The sequence below is a fragment of the Cyprinus carpio genome, chromosome A2 (assembly GCF_018340385.1).
Source record: "Cyprinus carpio isolate SPL01 chromosome A2, ASM1834038v1, whole genome shotgun sequence".
NCBI lineage: Eukaryota > Metazoa > Chordata > Actinopteri > Cypriniformes > Cyprinidae > Cyprinus > Cyprinus carpio.
The window spans coordinates 26,247,809-26,272,808 of record NC_056573.1 but is presented as its reverse complement, the minus strand read 5'-3'; the positions used below and the strand labels follow the sequence as shown (position 1 = coordinate 26,272,808).

General features: G+C 35.2%; 2 protein-coding genes across 4 annotated transcripts in view; both read right to left on the bottom strand.

The window, feature by feature from the left end:
* Positions 1-659: 659 nt before the first annotated feature.
* LOC109113101 (twisted gastrulation protein homolog 1-A-like) lies at positions 660-10,469 on the bottom strand. The gene is made up of 4 exons (XM_042712895.1): positions 10,393-10,469; positions 9,184-9,334; positions 3,995-4,094; positions 660-1,215 (listed from the first exon to the last, which is right to left on the bottom strand). The coding sequence occupies exons 2-4, from the start codon at positions 9,307-9,309 to the stop codon at positions 890-892; spliced, it is 552 nt and encodes a 183-aa protein (XP_042568829.1). The 5' UTR covers positions 9,310-9,334; positions 10,393-10,469; the 3' UTR covers positions 660-889.
* Positions 10,470-11,659: 1,190 nt separating this feature from the next.
* Positions 11,660-25,000, bottom strand: part of LOC109112066 (ankyrin repeat domain-containing protein 12-like) — a 51,131-nt gene continuing 37,790 nt past the window's right edge. For 2 of the 3 annotated variants that reach the window (XM_042712881.1, XM_042712872.1), the window contains 10 exons: positions 24,140-24,211; positions 23,482-23,628; positions 22,146-22,349; positions 21,013-21,155; positions 20,264-20,411; positions 15,367-19,934; positions 15,187-15,285; positions 14,371-14,514; positions 14,117-14,212; positions 11,660-13,074 (listed from right to left, as the gene is read on the bottom strand). In XM_042712881.1, the coding sequence (XP_042568815.1) occupies positions 12,889-13,074; positions 14,117-14,212; positions 14,371-14,514; positions 15,187-15,285; positions 15,367-19,934; positions 20,264-20,411; positions 21,013-21,155; positions 22,146-22,349; positions 23,482-23,628; positions 24,140-24,211 (5,807 nt within the window). In that variant the 3' untranslated portion in view covers positions 11,660-12,888. The remainder of the gene's footprint in view (positions 13,075-14,116; positions 14,213-14,370; positions 14,515-15,186; positions 15,286-15,366; positions 19,935-20,263; positions 20,412-21,012; positions 21,156-22,145; positions 22,350-23,481; positions 23,629-24,139; positions 24,212-25,000) is intronic. The other variant, XM_042712887.1, reaches the window with a different exon arrangement.

Here is a 25,000-nt window from a genome sequence, read left to right as displayed (position 1 = left end):
TAATTTTTTTTAGTGAACTCTGATTAAATATTTTAATGTAATATCAATTTCTACATTTAAATGTAAGTGTATATTTTTATGATTTAATTAATAATATTTAATCATAGAATCATTTTTATAATAATATGATTTAATAATATTTTAACTTATATTAAAATTAAATGTAAATATTATGTGAAACAACAAGAGAAGAAAAAACTGTCCACTGAAACCATAAACTAGTCGACCACTATTAAAAGAATTCTGTCAAATTAATATTGTCCTCATTTACTCAACCACTTATTCCTAACCATTTTCTGTCTGTAGTGAAACAAAAAAAATGAGATCTTGAGGCAAATTATCCAAGTTTCTTTTTTCATACAACAAAAGTGGACTGAATAATGTTTCTCACAAAAAAAGGTTTATTTATGCAGTTTAAGGTCAGTTTATGCATCAGAAGGTATTTTATTTTAAAATTATTTAAAATGTTTAGTTAAAACAAAATAAAAGTGATTATTAGAATTATTATTATTAGATTATTAAGATCAATAATTTGAGCCAAGACTATAAACTAAAGACATAAAATAAAAAGATCAAAATAAAATAAAGTGAAATAAAATAAAAATGTATTATTACTATTATTATTACTATTAAATAACAAATAATCATTTACTAAACCACTCATTCCAAACACTTTTCTTTCTTTTGTGAACCAAAAAATGAGATCTTGAGGTGAAATATTTAAGCTTGTTAGCAAGCTGAATAATAATTTTCCATAACAAAGTGCACAGCTGTACAGATTTAATACTATTTTTAAGTTGCACTTTAAAGCTTGACAGCATAAAACACCATCCACTTTCCTTGTGTGGAAAATAGCATATTCATTGTTAAACCAGATGCTAATTTTTGGCTAAGCTATTCTTTTAAAGAGTTTAATCATAAACAAGATAAAATCATGTTTTAATATCTTTTCCCCCAGGTACGCACCATCATGTACGCTGCTGCTGCCCGGCAGTGAGATGTTGTGGCTCTGGCTGTCGAGAGTCTCCAGGAAAGACACGAGGTTCTCGTGGTGGGAAAGTTCCTCCGCCACGGGGAACGACACGACCATCATGTTAATGGGGGCGTCGCCTTCGGTCAGAGCGCGGAAGAGCGACGGGATTGGTCGGTACAGCTCCTCCACGGTGCTCTTGGAGGTGGCAGGACTGTCGCTGTAATTCCTGGGGTTACACATTCCTGTGGGACAGAAAAAAGGAAGAACTTGCACGCATCATGACGGAAAGGCACTAAACGAACTTTACAAGCAAATGTAATCCCAACTGAAGACTACTTGACTGCTACATACATATTAATAGCCCTAGCAATGAATAATGCAGTTTTTGTTTGCATTTATTTATTTATTTTAAGTAACTATTTAAGTAGCTATTGTGACATAATTTCATACATATTTTATATTTAAATGTAAACATTTACCATATATTTAGATTATTTTGTTTTATAAATAATACTTATTTATTATTTATTTTATTTATCATATTTAAATGTAAATACTGGAATGTATTTAAATCTAAATATTAAATGTATTTGAAAAAAAAAGAAAAAATATTCATTTAAAAAAATTCATATTTGTCAACAACTATTAAAGAAATAGGTTAACTAAAAATAATACTAATTTTGTCATCATTTACTCAACTCCATGCTATTCCAACCATTATTTTTTAAATAAAAATTGGAAAAATATTAGATTTTTTTTTTTTTCTCAGTTGAATAAAGGCGGTTGAGTAATTGTTTGTTTGGGGTTTTTTTTATAATTTAACTTCATTTGATTTCATTTTTATTGAATATAATATAAAATACAATAAAAGTGATTATAATAATACCTGATTATTAAGATTTGAGCAAAGACAAAAATAAAATAAAATAAAATAAAATAAAACCTTTTCTGTGAGTGTATTTGTTATTTTTTTGTGAACTTTTATTTTTTAGTAAATATTATGACATTTAAAATCAACAGCAGCTCCACTCTGAGAGATAAACAGCTGTTAAAGATGGTAATCAGATCATGAATGAAGGTTTTAATAAGGAGCAGAACGCTGCAGAGACCTTGTGTTTCAGATTATCTGTGGAGAGACTGCCAGCACAGCTGCTTCTGATTACCAAAACCATGGCAGGTTCAGCCTTCAGGAACAACACACATCCCTCATTTCCCTCTCAGCCAATAAACGAGTGTTTGGAACAGAACAAGCTCTACAATCTGATGCTTTTATGTCCATGTTGTGAGAAATGGATGCATTATGCATTGTGTTTAATTTTAGAATGTCTTAGGTATGATGCATCTTTTTCATCTGGTCATAAAAGTTTTATCAGTAGCCTTGTTGACTAGATAATTACTGCTCATGCATTATCTGTGTGCCGTTTGCAATGATTTAAACAGGATACCAATCGAATATAGAGAATGAAAACAGACAAATCTGGCATCTAAAGCATGGTTTGCTTTCCCAAAGCTCTTCGCGTCATAAACTGCTTATTTTTGTATTATGTTTAGGAATGATCTGGTTTAAACTTTTGTACTCTGATTGGCTGTCCCTACAACTGTGAACCGGGAAAACCTCATCTGAACTGATCTGGAGTTTGTGTTTGAATGAGAGTATCTGGATCAGTGTGCTCTCACTGGACAAACCTGTTAACACAACCTGTCTTCAGTTTATAGTCTCAGTCCAAATCTTAATATTCCAAATAATCAATTTATTCTTATAATAATCACTTTATTTTATTTTGCTTCATTTATGCAATTTTGCTATTTTATATTATTATATTATTTTAAATAAACCATTTTTTATATTTTATTTTATTTCAGTTATTGTACATACACCAGATTTGTAAAATATATTTGTTTATTTATGTTTTGTTACACACTATGGGAGTATTTATTTTATAATTTACATTTATATGTATTTACAAAAATAAATAAATAAATAATACAATAAAAAATCCACATAATGTATAGAATATGTATGTATTTATAAGAAAATACCTCCATAATGCATATTTTTATATATAATTTTTATATAATTTTATGTATATAATTTAATCTTGATTGATTCAAAAAATTTAAAAGTATGAAGTGACATACAGCCAAGTATTGTGACCCATACTCAGAATTCGTGCTCTGCATTTAACCCATCCAAAGTGCACACACACAGCAATGAACACACACACAGCAGTGAACACACACCCGGAGCAGTGGGTATCATTTATGCTGCGGCGCCCGGGGAGCAGTTGGGGGTTCGGTGCCTTGCTCAAGGGCACCTCATTCGTGGTATTGCCGGCCCGAGACTCAAACCCACAACCTTAGGATTAGTAGTCAAACTCTCTAACCATTAGGCCACGACTTCCCCATGACTTCCCCAAAAAGTGATTATTATAAGACCTGGTTAATAGCATTAAATAGGAGTTGAGCTAAGACTAAGAACTAATTGGTTGACTGATTAAAATAAGCCAATTAATCAAAAAATAGTGTAGTATAAAATAAGTACATAAACTATTTTTATGGAATATGTATTTATAAGAAAAAAACTCCATAATGCATTTTTTAAATAATTTAATTCTGGCCACAACTTCTCCATGACTTCCCCAAAAAGTGATTATAACTATTAAGACCTGGTTAGTAGCATTAAACAGAAGTTGAGCCAAGACTATGAATTTTGAATTAATTTTATTTTATTTCATAATTTAATTTTGATTTATTTAAAACAAAATACCTCCACATAATGTATTTTATGTATAAATGTATACTTTTTATTGAATTTTTATTGATTAAAATAAACCAATTATTCAAAAATAAAATAAAATAAAATAAAATAAAATAAAATAAAATAAAATAAAATAAAATAAAATAAAATAAAATAAAATAAAATAGTTCATGGACCAGCTATGAGATTTTTATTTTATTTAGATTTTTTTTTTAAGTTAAAGTGCTGAATGAGTATCGATTCTGTATTGATTTCAATCTCACCGACACAGTCGCAGCACTCCTCCCACAGAGAGCTCAAACACAGCATGCACTCCTTACAACACAAACAGTTTCCCTCCGACGGCTGGCACTGACACAGACCCTGTACACACACACACACACAAACAAAATATACATTACGAAAGATAAACATTCAGGCGGGAAAATGACATGACGTGAAGGAAGTCTAGCTCCAAACACATGTGCTACAGAGAGCCAAGAGTCTTGAAGGAAACGTCGAGATCTTTCAGCTGTAAGAGTTAAAAGAAAACCACCCAAAGAGACAAAGAACATTTAAATATGAGAAATAACACCAGGCTGAAAAGAAACAGAGCTGCAAACTGTTCCAATCTGAAAAAAATAAAAAATAAAAAACCTCCAAAGGCCCAGCAGAGAGGGGAAAAAGACTGACCCAAACCTGGGACACATTTAGAGTTATAATTACAGAGAAAACAGCAGAACACAGACACACACATTTGGCTCTCTGTGTTTCGTGTTTTGCCAGCAGTTGCGAGGAAGAGGTCAGTTTCCAGATGTGTGTGTGTGTGTGTGTGTGTGTGTGTGTGTGTGTGTGTGTGTGTGTGTGTGTGTGAGTGAGTGTGAGGGTGAGTGTGAGTGTGTGTGTGTGTGCCATTAAAACTGAAAGTTCAGGAGAGGAAACACAAAGAGTTACAATAGAAACACATAAAAGCCAATACCTGAAAACACTCGTGGGCCAGATACTTCCAAAAGAAACAAGCCCAGACAATTCCCGCTCCCTGCCCCGTTCTCTTTCGTTTGGGGAATTGCGTGTGCGATTTTCATGCATTCCTTAAAAGAATCATCGAGCCAAACTACATAAAAGCCATAAAAGCTCAGTTTACTTCACTTCAAGACGCTAAAGCACAACCTGTTCAAACACAGCCTCACAAACTCCTGCTGTACCTGCAAACAATCCACGCTTTCATCTGAAGAAGAGAGCATTCTGCCCAGATCTGACATGAAGCCTGACTGCGACTATAATGTCTGATAGCGCGTACAAAAGAAAAAAAAGGTTAATTGTGACCCATCAGTTCTCACAATTAATTTATTACATTTCCAGTCACTTAATAAATAATATCACTACATTCTTGGTTAAATATACACAATGGAACTAAAAAAATTTTTTTATTTATTCTAACATAAAATATAAAAACAAAATATTGAAAAATATTTTAAAACTGAATTTTATTTAAAAATAGGCCTGCCTATATATATATATATATATACACACACACACACAAACGCACAGATTTTTTAACAAAATATTTTTTAAATATTATTAAAATTATCATTATTTTAATATTATTATGTTTTTCCTGGTCTTTTATGAATTATTTATCAGTGAATGCTATTGTTATTATAAAAAATATTATTCAAAGCATTTGTTAACATAATTTTTCATCTTAATGCTCAACCTCTAAATCAATTTTCCTGTTCTGCTTTTAATTATAATTTTATCTTTTTATGTAAATTATTGTTATATTTTACAGATTTACTTGCAAATATGACACATTACAGAAGGAAAGGTTTAATGATGATCCAACTGATATCAATTCTCTCAGTTAATTTAAGTGCAAGTAAGTCAATAAATTCTTGTAATCTTTACTCAAAATCTTTGAATCTATTTTCCCGTTTGGATGGAAAATATTGTCTTTAATTATTGTTTTAGTTTTTTATGCAGTTTACAGTTTTACTCTGAAATATGACACATTACAGAAGTAACACGCTTCATCCTGATTTATGTTGAGCTCATTTAATGGCTCAGCAATAATAATGAACAGTGTTTGTCACGACAATAAAGCACATTAAACATTCACTCCTTCTCTCTCCTCTCGCCTGCTCTCCAGGAACAAACACACCCATACACACATTTATATATGAGTGTTATTTGGTGGAGCACAGGGCTGTTCAGGCAGCAGAACAACAGAGAGCAGGAGAAAGTGTGTGTGTTTGTGCTGCACGAGTGTGAAAGTGCTCTGAGCGGACGGGACGTGTGCTGCCTTGCCCCACAAAGCATTCATGTGTGACTAAAACAGCCTCAGCTTCCCCACCTCGAGACAAACGACTGACGGCCCACACACACACACACACACACACACACACACGCATTCACAGGAACTTTCATCAGATTTCAAACAGAAGCTACAGAAGCAACATGCATAACAACCAACTAACCACTTTGCAACACCATAGCAACATACCAAAACACACCAGTAACCATGCAGGGCATCCTAGCAGTGTCCTAGCAACTCGGGGGTCAATAATAAAATTGAGTAATTTTCTATATTATGCCTATATCTAGATGATCGTATACATGGAAATATGACAAACACACTGCTATTTTATAGTGAAATGTACTTCTCAAAATAATAATAATTATAACAAAAATACAGATTATTCTAATATTACATTGATATATTTTCTTTTTTAATTTTTATTTTTATTTTTGTCATCAGAGATATTGGTTTTTTTTTTGTTTTATTTTTTATAGCACCTTATTTCACACCTTATTGTAAATTAATTGTTACATTTTCATGTGTTTACATTTTTAAGAAATTAACTTATATCATTCAATTTTTTTTTTTTTTTTTAAAATGGCTATTTTTTTAATTATTATTTTTATTAAAAATTAATTTCATTAGAAATTTGGTCCAGAAAAATAAAATGAAAACACAAAATTTGGGAAAACCAAAACTGATTTCATGGGGCTCCAAATTATTATACATTTCTGTGTTATTTTATTATTATTTGTATAATACTATAATATTTAAAAATATTTTAAATTAGCTGTTATTTTACATTTTAATTTTAATTTAAATTTTCCTAATTTATATTCTCTCATACTCATAACCAAATTTCACTTTCATTTCCATTATTTTTTGTGAATATTTTTATTTAGCTTTCATTTAATTTTATTTTAATTTTAGTTTTAATAATTTTAACACTATTTTACTATATTTTTCAAATTCTAATTTATTAGTTTTTCATCTAATACTTATATTGTATTTTATTTCAGCTTTATTTCAGTTAACAAATTACTTTTATTAACAATAACTTGTGGTCTAATAGACGTGGAATGCATTTCCTTCCCCATTAATGGTAGAAAATAAATACTGATATCAAAAGATAAGAAAAAAATATAAAAGTGATAATATTCATAATACCCTAGCAACAAACTAGCAAGCTCTCAGAAAACCTTAGCAACCACACAACACCCAGAAAATAAGAATCTGTTTTGTTGCTTCCAGCAGGTTTGTCTCATCTGCTCTCGTTTATCTCTCATCAGTGCGTGTGCCGGGCTGTTTACTCGTGTAACGTCATCAACCTCTCTGTTTATTCCCCAGAAAGATGTCTCACATCCCGAGAATGTCTGTCTCTGTCTCTCTTCCTCTGCCAGTCTCACCGGGACACACAGACCAGAGTAAACACAGCCAGCAGAGACACACACAGATCCAATCACAGCAGACACGTCACGGAGAGAGAGAGAGAGAGAGAGAGAGAGAGAGAGAGAGAGAGAGAGAAAGAAAAGAAAGAAAGAAAGAAGAGGAAAAAAGAAAGAAAGGAAAGAAAAGAACGGAGAAAGAAAGAAAGAAAGAAAGAAAGAAAGAAAGAAAGAAAGAAAGAAAGAAAAAGAAAATGAAAATATATACTTGGCGGTGGATGTAGGACCTTCCCAAATACACCATCATGGTATCGTGGTTTTTCTATGACACTTGCTGGAATACCAGTCTATTACCATCTGATACCACACTGTCCCACGGTATCAAGGGCAGACATCTAGATTAAAAATAAACACTGAGCCACATGCACAACAGAAAGTGCCACACAGAATACACTCACACACACGTTTGTTTTTGTGAATTGTGGGGACATCCCATAGGCGTAATGGTTTTTATATTTTACAAACTGTATGTGCTATTGCCCTACACCTAACCCTACCCCTTACAGGACACTTTGTGCATTTTTCCTTTCTCAAAAAAAACTCATTCTGTATGGTTTATAAGCGTTTTGAAAAATGGGGACATGGGTTATGTCCTCATAAGTCACCCTCTCCTAGTAATATCTGTGTCATACCCATGACATTATACAAAGTTGTGTCCTGATATGTCACAAAAACATGCACGCACACACACACACACACACACACACACACGCGCGCACAAACACACACACACGTGCGCAAACACACACACACTCACACTCACACTCACACACAAACACACACACTCACACACATACATACAACACACACACACACAAGCACACGCACTCACACGCGCACACACACACACACATACAACACACGCACACACACACACACACACGCGCGCGCAAACACACTCACTCACACACACACGCACTCACACACACGCACGCAAACACACTCACACACACACACACACAGACACACAAACACACACACACCCACACACACACACACTCAAAAACAAACACACACACACACACACACACACACACACACACACACACACAAACACAAACAAACAAACACACACACAAGCACACACACTCACAAACAAACACACACACACAAACACACACACACAGGTGCCACGAAGAAAAGCTTCTCACTGGAACTTTATCACAATATTATGATCTTCAAAACATTATGATGAAAGACAGAAATGTAAATGCATCGTTCTGTTTTCAAACATTTTTCAGTACTCCACACGTCCAACTTGAGCTACTGAAGAGGAATCTTGAAAAAATCCTAAAGCTAAAACAATGAATCTTTGTTAATGATGATTAGATTTCCTTCTGGTGTAAATATGAACTCAAACGGTATCAGAGCATGAAGCTGACACAGCTCAGAAGCACCTGCTGGAGCTCATTTACATTACTTTAACAGGCACTCGTGGTTATTACATACAGACTTTTATGAAAAAAACATGATATACAGCTTTTATACTCTCAATTTATATCTGTTGAAATATTTCAGAGCAGAGCTAACACTAAAAAATTATATTTATTACAGACATTTTCCATGACTTCTCAAATTCCCTGATATTTCCATGGGAGACCTGACTTGTGGAATTCAGCATGAACGGATATTAAAACGTAGATAAAGATGAAAAGTACAATTCTCAAAATTCCAGAGGAGAGGAAACATTGGGAACGGATCCGGTGTGACAAACAAGCGTCTGTCTTACCTGCAGAAGACATTTGCTGACGTCACTGGCACACAGAGCTTTGTTACAGCCGCTGATGACTGTCAGTCCAGACAGAAGGAATAACAGAGAGATCAGGACGGGACAGAGGAACAGAGCCGGCCGCATCCTGAACCAAACTCCACACACCTGCCTTCAACAAAGACCAACTATTAACAGATCACATGATGTACAATGAAACATATAGAAATAGATATCTAGATAAAAATTAACATTCAGGGAAGTTAAATATAGATTTGGATTTAATGAATACAATTTATTTAATAAATAAATAATTACAAAAAATAAAATAAAATAATATATTAAAATATATATATAGTTCTATTTATTATTATAAATTGTATATTTTTTTGTTTTTTGTTTAAGTTTGAACTATTGATATAATTATAAAATTTATATTTTTTTTTTTTTTATTATATATAATATTTTTATATATAAATATAAACAGTGCTTTCAGAACATAAATTATTTTTATTTTATTTTTAAAGAAAACTTGGAAAATATAATCCAGCTACGTCACATACAAGCAAATTAAATTCAGATTTGGATTTAATGAATACAATTTATTTAATAAATAAATAATTACCAAAAATAAAATAAAATAATATATATTAAAATATATAATACTATTTATTATTATAAATAATAAAATGACTATATTTTTTGGTTAAGTATACACAATAGAACTCATGAGAATTAAAAAAAATATTTTAACATAAAATATAAAAAAATATGTATATATATATATATATATATATATATTATATATATATATATATATATATATATATATAAAAAACAGTATTTTCAGAACTTTTATGCATAGCATAAATAATGTTTTTATTTTATTTTTTAAAGCAAACTTGGAAAATATAATCCAGCTACGTCACATTCAAGCAAATTAAATACAGATTTGGAATGCAGAACACTGAAAAACTTTTCAGTGGCGTGTTGAACGTTCTTTCCTCACATAAAATTCATAAAAACAAAGAAAAGCTTAGCATAAACGCCTCAAAGACTCTTTTACTGAATAATAATACATACAGGCACAAAAACACACTGACCGTCCAAAAGCGCTGGTGTTTCTCTATAATCGCGAACATGACGCAAAAACACTAAGGATTATCACGTCACATATCTGACATACGTCACATCTTCACATCTATTTGCCAAATAAATATGCGTACTTACTGTGTCACTTTAAAGCGTTCTCAACACTTTCCTTTGGTTTTTGACTGTCTCTCATGCGGATGTTTTGTTGTTTTGTCTTTTTTTTCTGTGTATAGAAATGTGAGGGTTTTTTTTTCAGAGATGTGGGAAGTGAGTGGGTAGAGGGGATTTTAGTATAACACGTTTTTCTAAGGGGGGGCGTGGCTCACTGGCTCGGATGTTGTTTCGGATTAGTCGGAAACAACGGTCTACACAATAAATCTTGTTTTAACTCTTCGCTATGTATTTAATGTCTAGTGTTGTTATTATTAGGCGTCGATTATTGTTCAGAACTCTGCTAAAACAGGAAGAAGCGCACAAACGAGGTCACATTATACCCGTTACTTTTCACAGCGCTGGTGGGTTTAAGCCAATCAGAATCGCAGATTTAAGTATCGCAGCCCGATGAACTCAGCAGAAAGAGACGCGCTCTTAAAGACACACAGATTACTCGGTATTGCAAATATTATTGGATCCTTATGATAAACTGTTGGTCTTTTTACTCATTTGTAAGTCGTTTTGAATAAAAGGATCTGCCAAATTATTAAAAGTTTCAAAACGGCTCAACAAAAGCACATGCATCATAGTGGTTAAAGATTTGGACTGCTAACTGAAAGTTTGGTAGTTCAGTCACTTTTAACTATCCAATAATAATAATAATAATAATAATAATAATAATAATAATAAATATATTTTAAGAAATAAAATTATAATTTAAATAATACGAATTATAAATTATTTTTATTATTCACTTTAATAAGAATTAGATATTTTAAATGAATAATATTTATTATCATTATTATAAGAATATAATTTAAGAATTTTAATTGTATCAATATTAGCATTTTATAAATAATATAATTCTAAATATATATTTTTTTAAATTATAGCTCCAAAACAATGCAGTATTCATACACTCAAACAGATTAATCTAAATTATTTTTTAAGGATAGTTTTAAATGTTGATTCATATTGTTTAATCCTTCCACTCTGCCATCTGCTGGACAAAAAAATAAGTTTTATGCATACATAACCATCTGTACCCAAAAAGTTACATATAAATGTGTGCAAAAAGTCTGGATTTTTGAGAATTTTGCTTTGAGAATTTTTGCAGAGTAACATTCATATTCACTAGTAAATTCCATGACTTTTAAGATTTAATAGACTAATGTTTCCACGTCCATGACACTGGGAACCCTGTTTAGACTATTTTAAAAACAAACAAAAATTTTAAAAAGGGCAAAACAGATTTCACAACCAATAAAATTTATTCAATTATATATTACAAATATGTACATCCTCATGTAACAAGTAAATATTAAAATAGACATTTTTAGAACCATCGTCCAAAAGGCATTACGTTGTAAAAAATAGGTTTTGTTGTGATCTCACATTAAAACTGTAAAAGTAAGGGTATTTTTTCCTATCGAGAAACCACAACAAACTTTTTCTTTTTCCATTTTTTTTTTTAAATGTGCGCAAGACACAAGAGACAACACGCAGGAAGTGGATGTTACCAACAGATACAACAAATGGCAGAAAAGAACCAGGACCACTTCAGTAAACCTCACCACAGTACAACTGTTCAGAAAGGGACGAACCTGCGAAAGCATGCACATTATAGAAATCACAAGTCAAAAAACATCGGATTTGATGAATGTCAAAGGGATAAAAGAGGAATTAAAAAATAAAATAAAACAAAAAGCATTTCAAAACACATGCTTAAAGAGTTAAGCGAACATCAACAACAACAACAACAAAGAACTTCAATGTAAAAACAACTTTGGTCCATTAAACATTAGACAAAAAGTTTACAATCAAAATATTTATTACTTAAATTTTTCCGTCCTCTCAGTTTTCTTTCCTTTTTTACAAATTTAAAACAATAATTACATGGCTATTTACAAATGCACAATCAGTATGTATAAAATAAGTTAAAAAATGAGGAGCACAGTCTATACATAATCTATAAACACTCACTGTAGAAACATGTTGGATTGAGATCTTTCTCAACAGAGGAGGAAAATCTCTCGCGCGCTTTCCGATGGTGGTCTTCACCCTCCGGAGGCTGGTTTTTCTGATGCTCCTCTGTCGAGCCGAGGTCTACCGTTCTGGATGGTAGACCTCAGGGTTAAGTGCGTTTTAGATTAGGCCTGCAGTCTCTCAGAGCCAATCTGGCGCCCATATGGTGAAGTGCATTTGGACCGGGAACCAGAACTAGAACACAGACTGAACCAATGATGACAGCTAGCCTGGAAGTGCAGCGCTCGATTGTGTTGTTTTTCTTCTTTTATTAGAAAGCGTCCGGTCAACAACATGTGCACCGTGACACACAAACACACAACATACATGCGCACGCACGCACACACCTCCAAATCAAGTGCTTCGTGTGTTTTTTCCCTACGCTCGCGTCTTGACATCATCACTCGTCGTGGTCCGACAGCTACTAAATCGTCGTCTCTGTATCTCATCGGTGGGTCATATCGGCGTCAGGTCGAAGTCGTCGTTGACCTCCACGAGGGGGATGTAGAATTCGGGAATCTCAAAAATGCTGGTAGACTTGTAAGTGGCGGGATCCAGTTCCTGCAGCTTCAGATGCCACTCCAGACGCTGAACGGCGTTTAACGCTGCTGCTTCGTGCTGCTGACGCATCAAGAGACACGTCTGCAGGAAAACAGAGATTCAAGTCAGTCATACAGAGACAGAAACTCACAGAAGTCACACTTATGTACGAACGTCATTGCATTAGACAACAAAATATCAAAGCGGCATGTGAGCTCAATATATTGCAGTAGCTATCTTTATTTTAAATAAAATCTAATTTATTTGAAATTTCATTATCTGACGGTCTTAAAAAGGTCTTTCAGAGTCTTAATTTACCCTTCCACAAATAAAGGCCTGATGTGTTCTTAAATAGGAGCTGAAAGTCTTAAATTCATAAAGAGATGCACTGCAATAAATAAAATCTTACGCAGTATTTTTTGTTTTGATTTTCAATACAAATATATAAACATCTTTAAATCAAGATACATTTACTTGAGATGCAGGCTGAACATATGAATTCTTGTCTTCTGAAAAACTGAGCAAAATGCATTTATGCTTAAAACAAGCACAAACATCTGTTTTTAAATGTTCCCTTTAAATTAAGTGTATTTTTCTGAGCCCATTGGCAGGTATTTGCTCCTGCTTTTATCATAAACTCACTTCCTTTTTTATCATTTTTTTATTGTTATTTTATGCCATTTTGCTTATCAAGTAAATGTATACTGATTTAAGAATATTTATACAAAAGTACTGAGGAAGAACCTCACTTTTTTGCAGTTGTTTCTATATTCTAGAGGTTAGGAGCAGAGCTATTCAAGCCTGAAGCTATTTTTTTTTTGTATTTATTTTTGCAAAAAGAGTTGAAAAAAAAATGATGGAGGTCTGTTGGAAGTTGTATTTTCAAACTTTGAAGTGTTGCTAATACAAGACATTTACATTTAGAGACCACACTGACCATATTCCTTTCCATTTATTGCTTAAATTTCCTTTACGTCATCTTAAAAAGGACACAATTTCACCTTATAAAACCTGATCTGTTGCTATAACTTTAATGTATTTAAGTGTGGCTAATGTGTACAAATACTTTTTGGGGCCGATGTACCATGACATTTCTACAGATGCTAGCTGTTCGTTGCATTTCATTTCCTATTTGCTTTAGTACCTTCAACTTGTCAAACTTGTCGTCTACATCCTGAAGCCAAGACATAAACTGCCTCGCATTGAACCGATCTCTGACAGAGGTCTTCCCATCATCACCCTGAAATGTAAAAAATACATTAGTAAAGATGAACCATATGTTGCAAAGCTGTTTTTCTGAGGTATTAAAAGTTAAGCTCCATTGACTTGATGTTGACTGCATAAAAATAATTTAGATTCATTAATTTCAAATAATTTCCTACTAATGTGACCATTTACCTGGACGTCCTGGGGCATGTTGTATACTTCAGCATCCAATAGGACTGTGCAGGCACTGAATGGAAGCGACTGATTGGCTAGTGTTCTTGCAGCACGGTAATGAACTCTCAAAACCTCCTGCTCATTGGATACAATCAGCTTTTCCTGGAAGAGCAAAACACCTGAGTCATTTTAAGTCATCTTTATTGCAACCAAAATGCAGCAAGCTAAAGCTAAAAAAAAAAAAAAAATCAAATAAATAAATAAATAACCTAAAACAAAATAATATTTATCTGTTTCTGCATATGAATGTAGATGCTTTTAAACATAATTATAGAGTTTAAAAGTTGACACTTTTGTAACTTTTGTGTTTGTACATAATTACATACTACATAATTTATGTTAACATTTAGTAACTACATATCTGTAAAATAGATTTCCAAACCTAAATATTATGAACAATATAACTAATAACAGGTAAAATTATGATAATTATTATCATCATCATTCTATTTAACTCTTACATTTTTAATATTATTTTAAAAACATTTTTTAAAATTTAATTAAATTGTATTTATTTAAAATGTATTAGTTTTTTATTTATTTGTATTTTTTGTGTTTTTTTTTATTGGCATTATTACATTTAGCTTTAAATTTTTTTTATGTTAAAAAAATAATGTCATATTTATTTATTTATTAATTATTTACACATTTTCTCACAAATCCCCTGCAGTTCTATCATGAACCCCTAGGGGTCCATAGTTCGTCAGTTTGAGAAAACCCTGGTCTAGAGATTGATGATCAATAAATACAGTACACATTCTCCGTTCCATTTACCCTTTCGATGCTGTGCTGCAGTCTTAGCTTCATACGCATCACCTCTTGCTGTTTGAACATCTCCTTCAGTGGATCAGGTAGTGAGGGAGGTGGCGTGATCTGCAAAAGCATTAGCAAGACTTTAGATTTTAGCATTTTAGTTTGAGTTGCAATCAATACTTTCACAGAATGGAAGCTTACCGTTGGGATGCAGAGCTTGCTGAGAGGGTTTCCATCCAGCAGATAGGAGCCATTAAATGTCACATACTCATCGTAGTACTGAGGAGCTTGAGGAATGACACTACAAAGTACTTTCCTCTTCTCCTCGATCTTCTTGCGAATGTGTAAGTATTCATAATAAGGGTTTGCTCTCTCGGTCTGGTAAGGCTGGATCTCTTCAAGCTTAAGTGCATCTACAATTGCAGCTAAGGACTGCTGCGTCTTTTCTCTGACCTGCTGAGCCGTAAGGTTCGCTTGGGCCGGAGGAGAAACCCTAGGCATTTTTCTTTTCCTTGGATGGGTCACCTGCATGTCAGCTTCTTCTTCAAGGAGTCGGACTTTGGCTCTGGCCCCAGATGAATCGGAATCTCTCTCCATGACTGATATCGGGGAGGAACTTCCTGAGGTCACACCGCTGGGAGGCTCTGCCTGATGATCAGGCTGGACAGCAGCACTGCTTTGACCCTGTTCTACATTAGCCTGAAGGTCTGATTTCATAGGATTCTCCTCAACAGCAAGCTGGTCTGATGCGTCTACATCAGCTTCGCTTTCAGGTAGAGCTTGGGTTGTTGCACCTTCTTCTAAGGATAACACCCTCACCCCATCCGTTTCTGTGATTCGGTCCTTGTCTGAAACATCTTCAGACATCTCCATGGGCTCCTCAGGGATTCTTTCTGGACTGGTGGAGCGAGACACAGTTGTTGCTGAAGCTGTATGAAGGCCTTGCTCATGTTTCTCTGGCTGAGCATCAACTGTAGCTAATGGCTCACTGGAGAACCTTGAGGTACTTTCGTCTTGCACTCTTCCATCACCCTTTTCTGTATCCTCTTGGACACTGGTTGTTCTCGGCAGTGGTTTAGTGGTTTCTTCAGAGCTGGATCTACATGAACCAATAGATGTACTTGGAGTGCAATCTGTTTCGCTGACGTCTTCCCCACTCTTGTCCACTTTGTTCTCAGAAACAACCAAGGGTTCTTCTCTTTGCTCTGGCCTCAAATCAGAGTTTGCTGTAAATGTCTGTTCGCTACGGGTAACAGCGCCAGTTTCCCATTGCTGGCTACTAGAATACAAAGGTGCACAGTTGTCAGATGAACTGTGTGTGTCAGAAGACTGAAATGATGCAACTTGTGATGCAACATCTAGTGACGACTCCTTTTTTGATCCCTCCGTCATTCCGGCACCAGGGATGTCAAGCCGACCAAGACTTTCATGCTCTACTTGACTACTAGTGTTGCAAGAACTGCTCTGCTCTTGCAAAGGGGTCTGAAACATACTGTTAGCCTGTGTGAGGCTACCTAGGTTCTTATCACTAGACTCTCGCAAGTGTGTTGAAGGTTGAACTTGACAATCGGGAGTGAAGCCTTCACCTTCATTGCTAGTCAGATTTTCACTTTCTGGAAGAGCACTAGTAAGACTTTGACTGCTCCAAGTTTCCTGAACAGGGAGCACGCTAATCTCGGTTTGATGAACCGCAGCTTGTTCACTGTTTGGCTGTGATGCAGTACTGATGATCTGAGACTCTTCGGTCGTTCTAGTTTCAGCTGGTGGCACCTTGGCTTCTTCATCCAGAATAGCCCTTAAGCATGGGGACGCATGTCTGCTTGATAGTGGTGTTCGATTACAGAGAGCCGCTTCGGGAAGACTGCTGGTATCTTGAACAGTAGGTGATCTGGAGGACTGTACAGTGAGGGAAGACTGCAGGAAAGGTGGCTGAGGATCTGAAGGTTCCATGTTCATGTCAGAATCATATTCAGTTGGTCTAGGTGTCAGTGTGGTTGCATGACAGGAATCTTCTGAACTTGCCACAGAGATCATGGATACTGATCTTGACATAACGCCAGATTTTTCGCTCTCTGGTCTTGGAGACCGACTGAGATTGTTTTCTATGACTGGTCCATTCTTCCCGAAGGTTTTCACATCTAGCGAGAGCGTTCTTCCACTGGTGGCATCTTTTAAGACCCTCTCGCGCTGGCCATCTGGTGCTTCTGAGCTCTTTGACCGAGTTAGTTCCTTGGATAGACAAGGCTCACTGGACGAAGAGGTTGTTTTAGTTTTTTCCTTGCTTTTCTGTTTCCCAGGGTCGATTCCTGGACGCTGCTTTAGCCGCTCACGTTCCTTCTGCTTGATTTTCTCTAAGTGCTTCCTGTGCCACTGTTCAATTTCCTGGTCCTTGAGACTGAGCATGCGTTCAAAGCTGGTCTTCATGAGGTCGTCGTTCACCAACCTCTTTTCTTTGGGACGAGTATCCTTTAGAGTAGGTGCAACCTTAGTTTTGGAGTCCACTTCACTTAGTTTCGGCTTGCTAATTTTGCCATCCCTGTTCAGCTGGGATCGATCTTTGTCCTTTTCCTTGTGTCGGTCCCGCTCACGGTCTCGATGCCTTTCAGACTCTCTGTCCCTCTCTCTTCTATCTCTGTCTTTCTCTAGAGGCTTGGTTGCCTCTTCTTTTGATTTAGATGAAGCAACCTTATTGTTCTCACAAACAGAGCCTTTCTTCTCTTCCAATAACAATTTTAGATTGGAGTAGGATGAGGAAGAGGCGGTGGTCTCTTTTGATTTCTCCTTTTTCCTCTTGTCAGAATCTTTGTCCCGTTCTTTTTCTTTACTGCGGTCAGATTTTCCATGATCAATGGTTTTGTCAGGGACTTTGCCTTTCTTTTCAGAACTTGTTTTATCTTTGTCTCTGTGGTCACCAGAAGAGTGCTCTTTCTCAGCTCTTTTGTCAAGCTTGTCCTTATTCTTCTTGCTCTCTTCTTGCTTTTTCATTAAAGACATTGCTTTGAGCTTGTCACCCTCTTTATGGCTCTTATCATTGGATGAATGTGAAATATTTGTTAATTTCTCCTTTTCTTTCCACCGATCCGTAGAGTTGTGAGATTCAGGCTTATCAGGTAAATGCTCAGATTTTACTTTCTTATCTTTATCTGCATGTTTCTTATCAGATTTTTCAGACTCCCGATCCTTTATTGGAGGTCGCTTATCGTTTTTCTCTCTAGAGTTCTTCTCTGGAGACTCCAGTTGATCTTGGTCAGCTGAATTGCCAGTGACTGGTTTATCATCTACTACTTCTTTCACTCCTGAACTGTGCAGTGAGCTGTCAGGAATGCGGCCAGAGCCAAAACTCTCAGTCCGGTCATCAACTTCATCTCCTTTTCCATCCTTTCCCCGCTCCTCTTTAAGGGGCACATCTTTTTTCTCTTTTTTAATGGACTTGTCCTTTTCTCTCTCCTCTTTTGGCCTTCTGTCCTTGCTGCTGCTACTGCTTGAATGTTTGTCTTTTGACGCCCCTCTTTCCTCTTTAACAGGCGATGAGTCTGAGGATTTTGAAGGAGATCCACCAGCAGGCATCTCACATTTGCTTGTGAGTTCTTCATTTTCATCACTTTTGAAGAAGTTCTCTTTCCAAAACTCCCGATCAAACTCCATGTTCCTATGTCCGTCCTTGCGTGGCTCTTTTTGACGGTGGCGATTCCTCTCGGCCTCATACTCTTTCCTATACTTTTCCTTCTCCTTGTGTTTCAGCTTGTGCTTTTTTACAACTTTCCCATCTTTGTCAGTCTTCCTGAAGACAGCCTCAGAACTGTCCATACTGTTGCTTAGACTACTGTCTTTGAAAGGACTGCAACTGCCATCATCTCCATCCAAGTTAAGCTCTTTGTGGTGATGTTTGCTCTTTTCCTTGTGCTTGCAGCTCTTGCTGCTTGAACCTTCTGTGCAGAAGTCAGACTCCGTGTAGTGGTTGTATTTGACGCCTTCCCCTGGACAGGATCCATCAGCGATAGAAACACAAGTCTTAGCGTTTTCCTGTTTCAGTGGAGTTGTCTGCTTGTCAGTTTGGCTGTGGTTCAGCTTTGGGGACTTGACTACAGACAGGTGAAAGAGGTGGACCGATGTGTCATCCTTTGTACTGAATGACATTTTGAACGAGTCCTCTTCCCTGACGTTCTTGTCAGAATTGTCGGACACAGCTGCCGAGGAAAACAGAAGTGACTTGCTGTTCTCTTTCCATTCTTCTCGGACCTCCTGGTTCTCCTTGTTTTTGCTTTGGCTCTTGTTCTTTTTCTTCTGTTTACCTTTTTCTTTCTGTTCTACTGGAGTCAGATTCAAGCCTTCTTTCTTCGATCTACCATCCGTTTTGTGACCATCCACACTGACCGACCTGGTGGGCGAAGTCCTTCTTTCTGTCGGCACCTCTGCTTCATCGCTCGAACTGTCTGAACTGCAGTAGACACGGGACGCCTTTGTTTTTTTCGACTTGCACGTCGGTGTCAACTGGTCGCTTTTGCTGCCTTGTTTGGAAGCATAGTGGTTCCTTTCCTTCTCCTCCTTCTCCTTTTGCCGAAGCTCTCGCCGTAGGATGTGTCGGTCGTTAAGTGCCTTACTGAGGTCCTCCTCCTCTTCCTCATCCTTAAACTCGTATTCGTCTAGCCCTGACATGGATGATGAGGCCTTCACTGTAGTCGATTTACTGTCAGAGTCTTTTTCAGCATCAGAGTACTCCATGTTCTCATCTACACTGGATGGATTTACTGAAGGTGGATCTTCTGATTCTGTGGCATTTAAAATAATGAAAACAAGGGAACACGCTATGACATCAAATGTAAAATAATTTAAAGATGGGGTTGAATAGAGATTGATGTATGTTGCACATAAGCAGAACTAGTACCTACTATTCCAAAGGCTCAACCAACAATTTTTTCATCAATTTAATTGCTTTATAAAGTGAAAGATATAGAATTATTGTGTGAGGTAATCAACAGCATGCAAAAGAAAGTTACTTGAGATTTGACTTGGACTCAGTTCTTTCAGATCTACAAAGAGCAAAATTCTCTAAATATTGTAACAGCACTGGCAAATCTCCTGCCAACACTCTCTGTACCTGAAAAGCTCTCGTCTGTTTCAGACAGTGGGATCTCTCCCTTGAGTAACTGCTCAAGCTCCTGAGAGTCAGCAACATCAACCGGTCTCTCTCCTCTCTTGTTGGCCTGGAAGGCATTGCCTCCATTACGCAAGAGCAGCTTTACAATCTATGAAGGTTTGGCAAAACATGACAGAAATAATGTACACAGGCGAATCAGATTATCAGAAAGAGTCACAATTACCACAGGTTCTTGCAACAGGTATTTGGCTACTTTGATAGTATCGTCATCAGTCAATAAATGTGTTCACTCTGCTGTTTAAAAAAAAAAAAAAAAAAGTACTCTAAAATCTACCCACAGCCCCATTAATGCCTAATGAAAATTATTAGTATTTTTTTTTATTATTATTGTTTATTATGTAAATTAAGTGTGCATTTCATTTGTCATTAAATTAGTTTGGACACTCTAATAACTTGGACACACTTGGTCTACATTCATGCATGCTCAACCAACTTAAGTTGCATTCTGGGATGCTTTTTAAACAGTATCAAAGGCGCTGACATCTATGTTAGACACTTGTTTTAAAAAAAAAAAAAAAAAAAAAATACAAAATGAATGTTAAAGCACTATGAAGATTAAAATGTTTTCAGATCATTAAAAACAAATTCACTCAAACTTTTTACTTTAACCGATATATCAGTATCAGCTTTTAAAATCCATGTAGGTCAAACACTAGCTATAAATGTCATCATTTAAAGTAAAAACTCACATCTTTGTGTCCGCTGCTGGAGGCGTCATGAAGCGGAGTGTCATCGTCCAATCCCTGTGTGTTCACTTCCGCTCCTGCACCAATCAGAACCTTCGCCACATCATAGTATCCAAGGTTACAAGCTTCATGGAGAGGCGTCCAACCTGAAGAAAAAGATAAACCAACAATGGCTCGTGAGTTCCTACATCTGGAAGGAAAATTGTAAACTGTTTAACCCTAAAAAGACTATCATATATGATAAGCAAATTTCTAAGGTCTCTAAATCATCAACATGATCTTTGTTGTTGCACACAATCTCCTCCAGGCCTTCTGTCGCCTGATTGACAGTTTATACTTTTTTTAGCAAGTAATAGGCCTTTTAGTATAATTGTACAAAACCTTCAGCTTGTGGTTCACGGGTCTTTTTGCTTTTTGACAACTGATATTTATATGCATTTTATGAAATTGGTATGCTATACTGTTATAAAGAGCTCATTGATTTACATTACAATCTATCAGAAGTTCATCTTAGCTCTGTATTGTCACTATATCATACTATATGAGCCATAAAAGACTGATGTACCAAATATGATACTCAAAAAAACGCATATGCAAACTTTTTTTTAGATTTCATTCTATGTTTTTTCTAAATGTTCAATGAACTGCTTTCTGACTATTCATATTATCAGTTTTCTGACTATAACTTCACATTTCAGGCTTTACAGGGTTAAAACTTTCTTTTAATAAACATGTAGGTTAATAATGGTGACCATCATTTACACTCAAAATTGACCATGTTAATTGTATCTGGGGCAAAACACCTTAGTAACTACAGTTACTCTTATTAGAAATCAAGTGTGGTAACTTATTAGCCACCATCATATTTAAATAGTTCCCGTGGCTCAGTGGTAGAGCACTGCATTGGCAGCGCAAAAGGTTGTGGGTTCCATTCCCAGGGAACACACAAACTGTTAAAAAAAAATGTATAGCCTGAATGCACTGTAAGTCACTTTGGATAAATGCATACATTTATAAATGCAAATGTAATGTATATAAGATGATTATTTAATTGCATAAAACATGAAAGTAAACTACAGACAGCTTGTTGACGGGTGATGTGATCCTGTAAATGTGCATAAAACACACAGTCTCACCTGCAAAATCTTTGACGTTAACATCTGCTCCGAGCCCAATGAGTTCCTTCACCTGCTTGACGTCTCCTCTGATGGCGGCCATATGCAGGGGCGTCTCTCCTCTCTCATTTCGTTTGTTCACTTTGTCCTTCTGTCGTGAGGACGAGCTGCTAGCGATCTTCTTCTGCACTGCCGGAGATTGAGACGGGTGGCTCGGTGTGGTATCTGAGATTACAAACCGATTAACCAGAATGTCAAGGTCACACGGTTTATCTCAACTGTCGATCTGACCTGAATATACTACAAAAGGAAGTGAACGCTCTGATAACAGACAGATCACATCATAGCTGATCATAAATAAACTGGTGAATACTGGCTTGAGAGAGTGCTATTATAGTTAACCAAGACTATTAATTAAAACTAACTGAAATATTGCTGAAATTAAATAAAACACAAATATTAGATTAAAAATGCTTAAACGTAAAAACTTAAACGAAAATGAGAAATGCTGCCTTGGCAACTAACGTGCATAAAAGTACTAAAATTAACTTAAATTTTATTTAAAATTAATTAAAAAACAAAGCTAAATAGAAATATAAAAAAAAGATTAAAAATGACAAAAAAGTACAAAAAATTTAGAAAAAGCCGGAATGAAAAAAACTATAAATATCAGTTGAAAACGTTAAACAAAAATGTATCTTACAAAATTAAAATCAAATTAAAGATAAATAAAAATACAGAAAAACAGAAATGGATAAAAATGAAAAAAGCATTAAAACTTAGAGTTATTAAAAATAATTTTCATTAATTGAAATAAAGCTGAAATAAAATAAAATAAAATAAAAATATTATATGAAAACTTAAAAATAAATGTAAAAAAATTAAATAAATTATAAATGCCACCTTGGCAGCTAACTGAAATAAAATAAGTTGAAGTACTAAAATTACTAAAACAAACTGACACACAAACAAACAAAACTAACCAACTAAACACAAAATTATTAAAACAAACTAAAAAAAAAAAAAAAAAAAAAAAAAAAATAGAAATTTTATAGAAATAAAGGCTAAATTAAAATAATAATGCATAATATAACAGTATATAAATAATACTGAATTAACATTGTTGAAAGAATGACCCAATATCATAATAAATACTGAAAACATGTATACACTTAATATATTTGAGCAAATATTGGCTTTTGAACATGAAGAAGAACATGAGAAACAGATGATCTACTAAAGAAAATCAGTGACAACTTTTACTTCAGTGTAAAACCACCTGATTTTTTTTTTTTTTAGAAAAACAGAACAACAGGTGAAAAAAATAAAAAAAGCATTCTGTGTTCATCGTTCTTACCTGGACTGTTGTCTCTCGCCGTCATCTGCATGACAAGTGCCATCTGCTTTCGTTCTGATAAAGGGTAGCCGAATAAAATGTTCACAGGGGTCGACTTCTTAGCCCCCGACTCCTTCTTAACTTTCTTCTTCTCCGGACCATCTTTGTCTGCAGCGAAAAAGCAAAATGATGAACAGCGCATGAGCACAGCTCTCCTCTTGCATTCATGCATCTCAGTTCCCGAAAATGTAGGAAAAAACAGAGTAGGAAACTTCTCCAGCCTGACAGACACATGCATTACCCATCAAACGCGGTTTCCCAGGAGTCTTTGCGCGCTACTGAAATGCATGCGATTAAAACAGATGCAGCGGAGAAACCAAGAAAGTGTCAGAGTGTGTGCTTCCTTGAAACGAATCGACGAGAAGCGAGATGTGCGAGACATCAAATCCCTGCAAAATGATGTAACCAAAAGTCTACGGTCTCTCTGAGAGTGATGCAAAAAGGCTAGGAGACAGACAAAGTCATGCGGTAGAAGTTAGTGTATCCTAACGGAAATGATATTCGTTTCAGCCAGTGCTCTAATACAGACGGAGGCTCAGGCGGAGACAGATAAACAAATGAACCCGTGATGCGTCTCAGACTGCTTGCGGCCGTTGGTGACTTTAGCAGTGGCAGTTACCTGCGTATATCCTGCAGGGAGGAAGTAATCTCTCTCCCCACACATCGCTTGACTGTCCGTGGTCAGAGTCATCTATAGTCCAAAAGCAGAGAGGCGGGAGGAGGAGGAGGGAAGGAGGGGAGGAATGGGGTTCAGGGTTCAAGAGGTGGATGGGGAAAAGGGGTGGACGGGAGAGCAGAGCACTGATTACACCCACAGGCTCCGCCCCTTATTCAAATGACAAATCACAGCACAGGACTCAGACTCCGGGATGAATATTAAATCCCATCCAAACAGTGGGACATAAAAGTCCAACTAATTATATCTTCACAACAAACTTCTGAGGAGCTACAATATTTGTTTGGTTTAATGTTATGTTAACTAAAACTATTACTGTTACTGAAATTAATAAATAATAGATATTATTAGAAAAAAATATTATATAATAATAGGGGGAAAAAAAAACTTAGAAACTTATTTCCTTGCCAGATAACTGAATAAATAAATTTAAGTTGCAGGATTACACTAAAACTGAAATTAAAATAATTAAAGCTATATAGAAATATTCATAAAAATACTAATACTAATAACTAATAAATAGCAAAACTGCACAAAATTACTAAAACTAAAATGAAACGAAAACTGAAAATATATAGAATAAAAGTTCATTTAAAATATAAATAAATAGTATATGATAGTAAATAATTAATATAAAATAGTATATAATTATTAGATTTAAATTGTGACTTTTTCATATAAATCACAATTATAATTATTTTAAACAATTCAACAATTTTTTTTTTAAATATTTATGTTGCAATGCCTATTTTTGTGTAATCCAGTCAATTAAATATTTTACAAATTAAAAGTATTTCATCTAAT

Coding starts and splice junctions, on each gene's coding strand:
- LOC109113101 (XM_042712895.1), bottom strand. CDS start 9,309: ATGCGGCCGGCTCTGTTCCTCTGTCCCGTCCTGATCTCTCTGTTATTC. Junction 4,095..9,183: donor TCAGCAAATGTCTTCTGCAG/GTAAGACAGACG, acceptor GTGTGTGTACAG/GGTCTGTGTCAGTGCCAGCC. Junction 1,216..3,994: donor GGAGTGCTGCGACTGTGTCG/GTGAGATTGAAA, acceptor TCTGTCCCACAG/GAATGTGTAACCCCAGGAAT.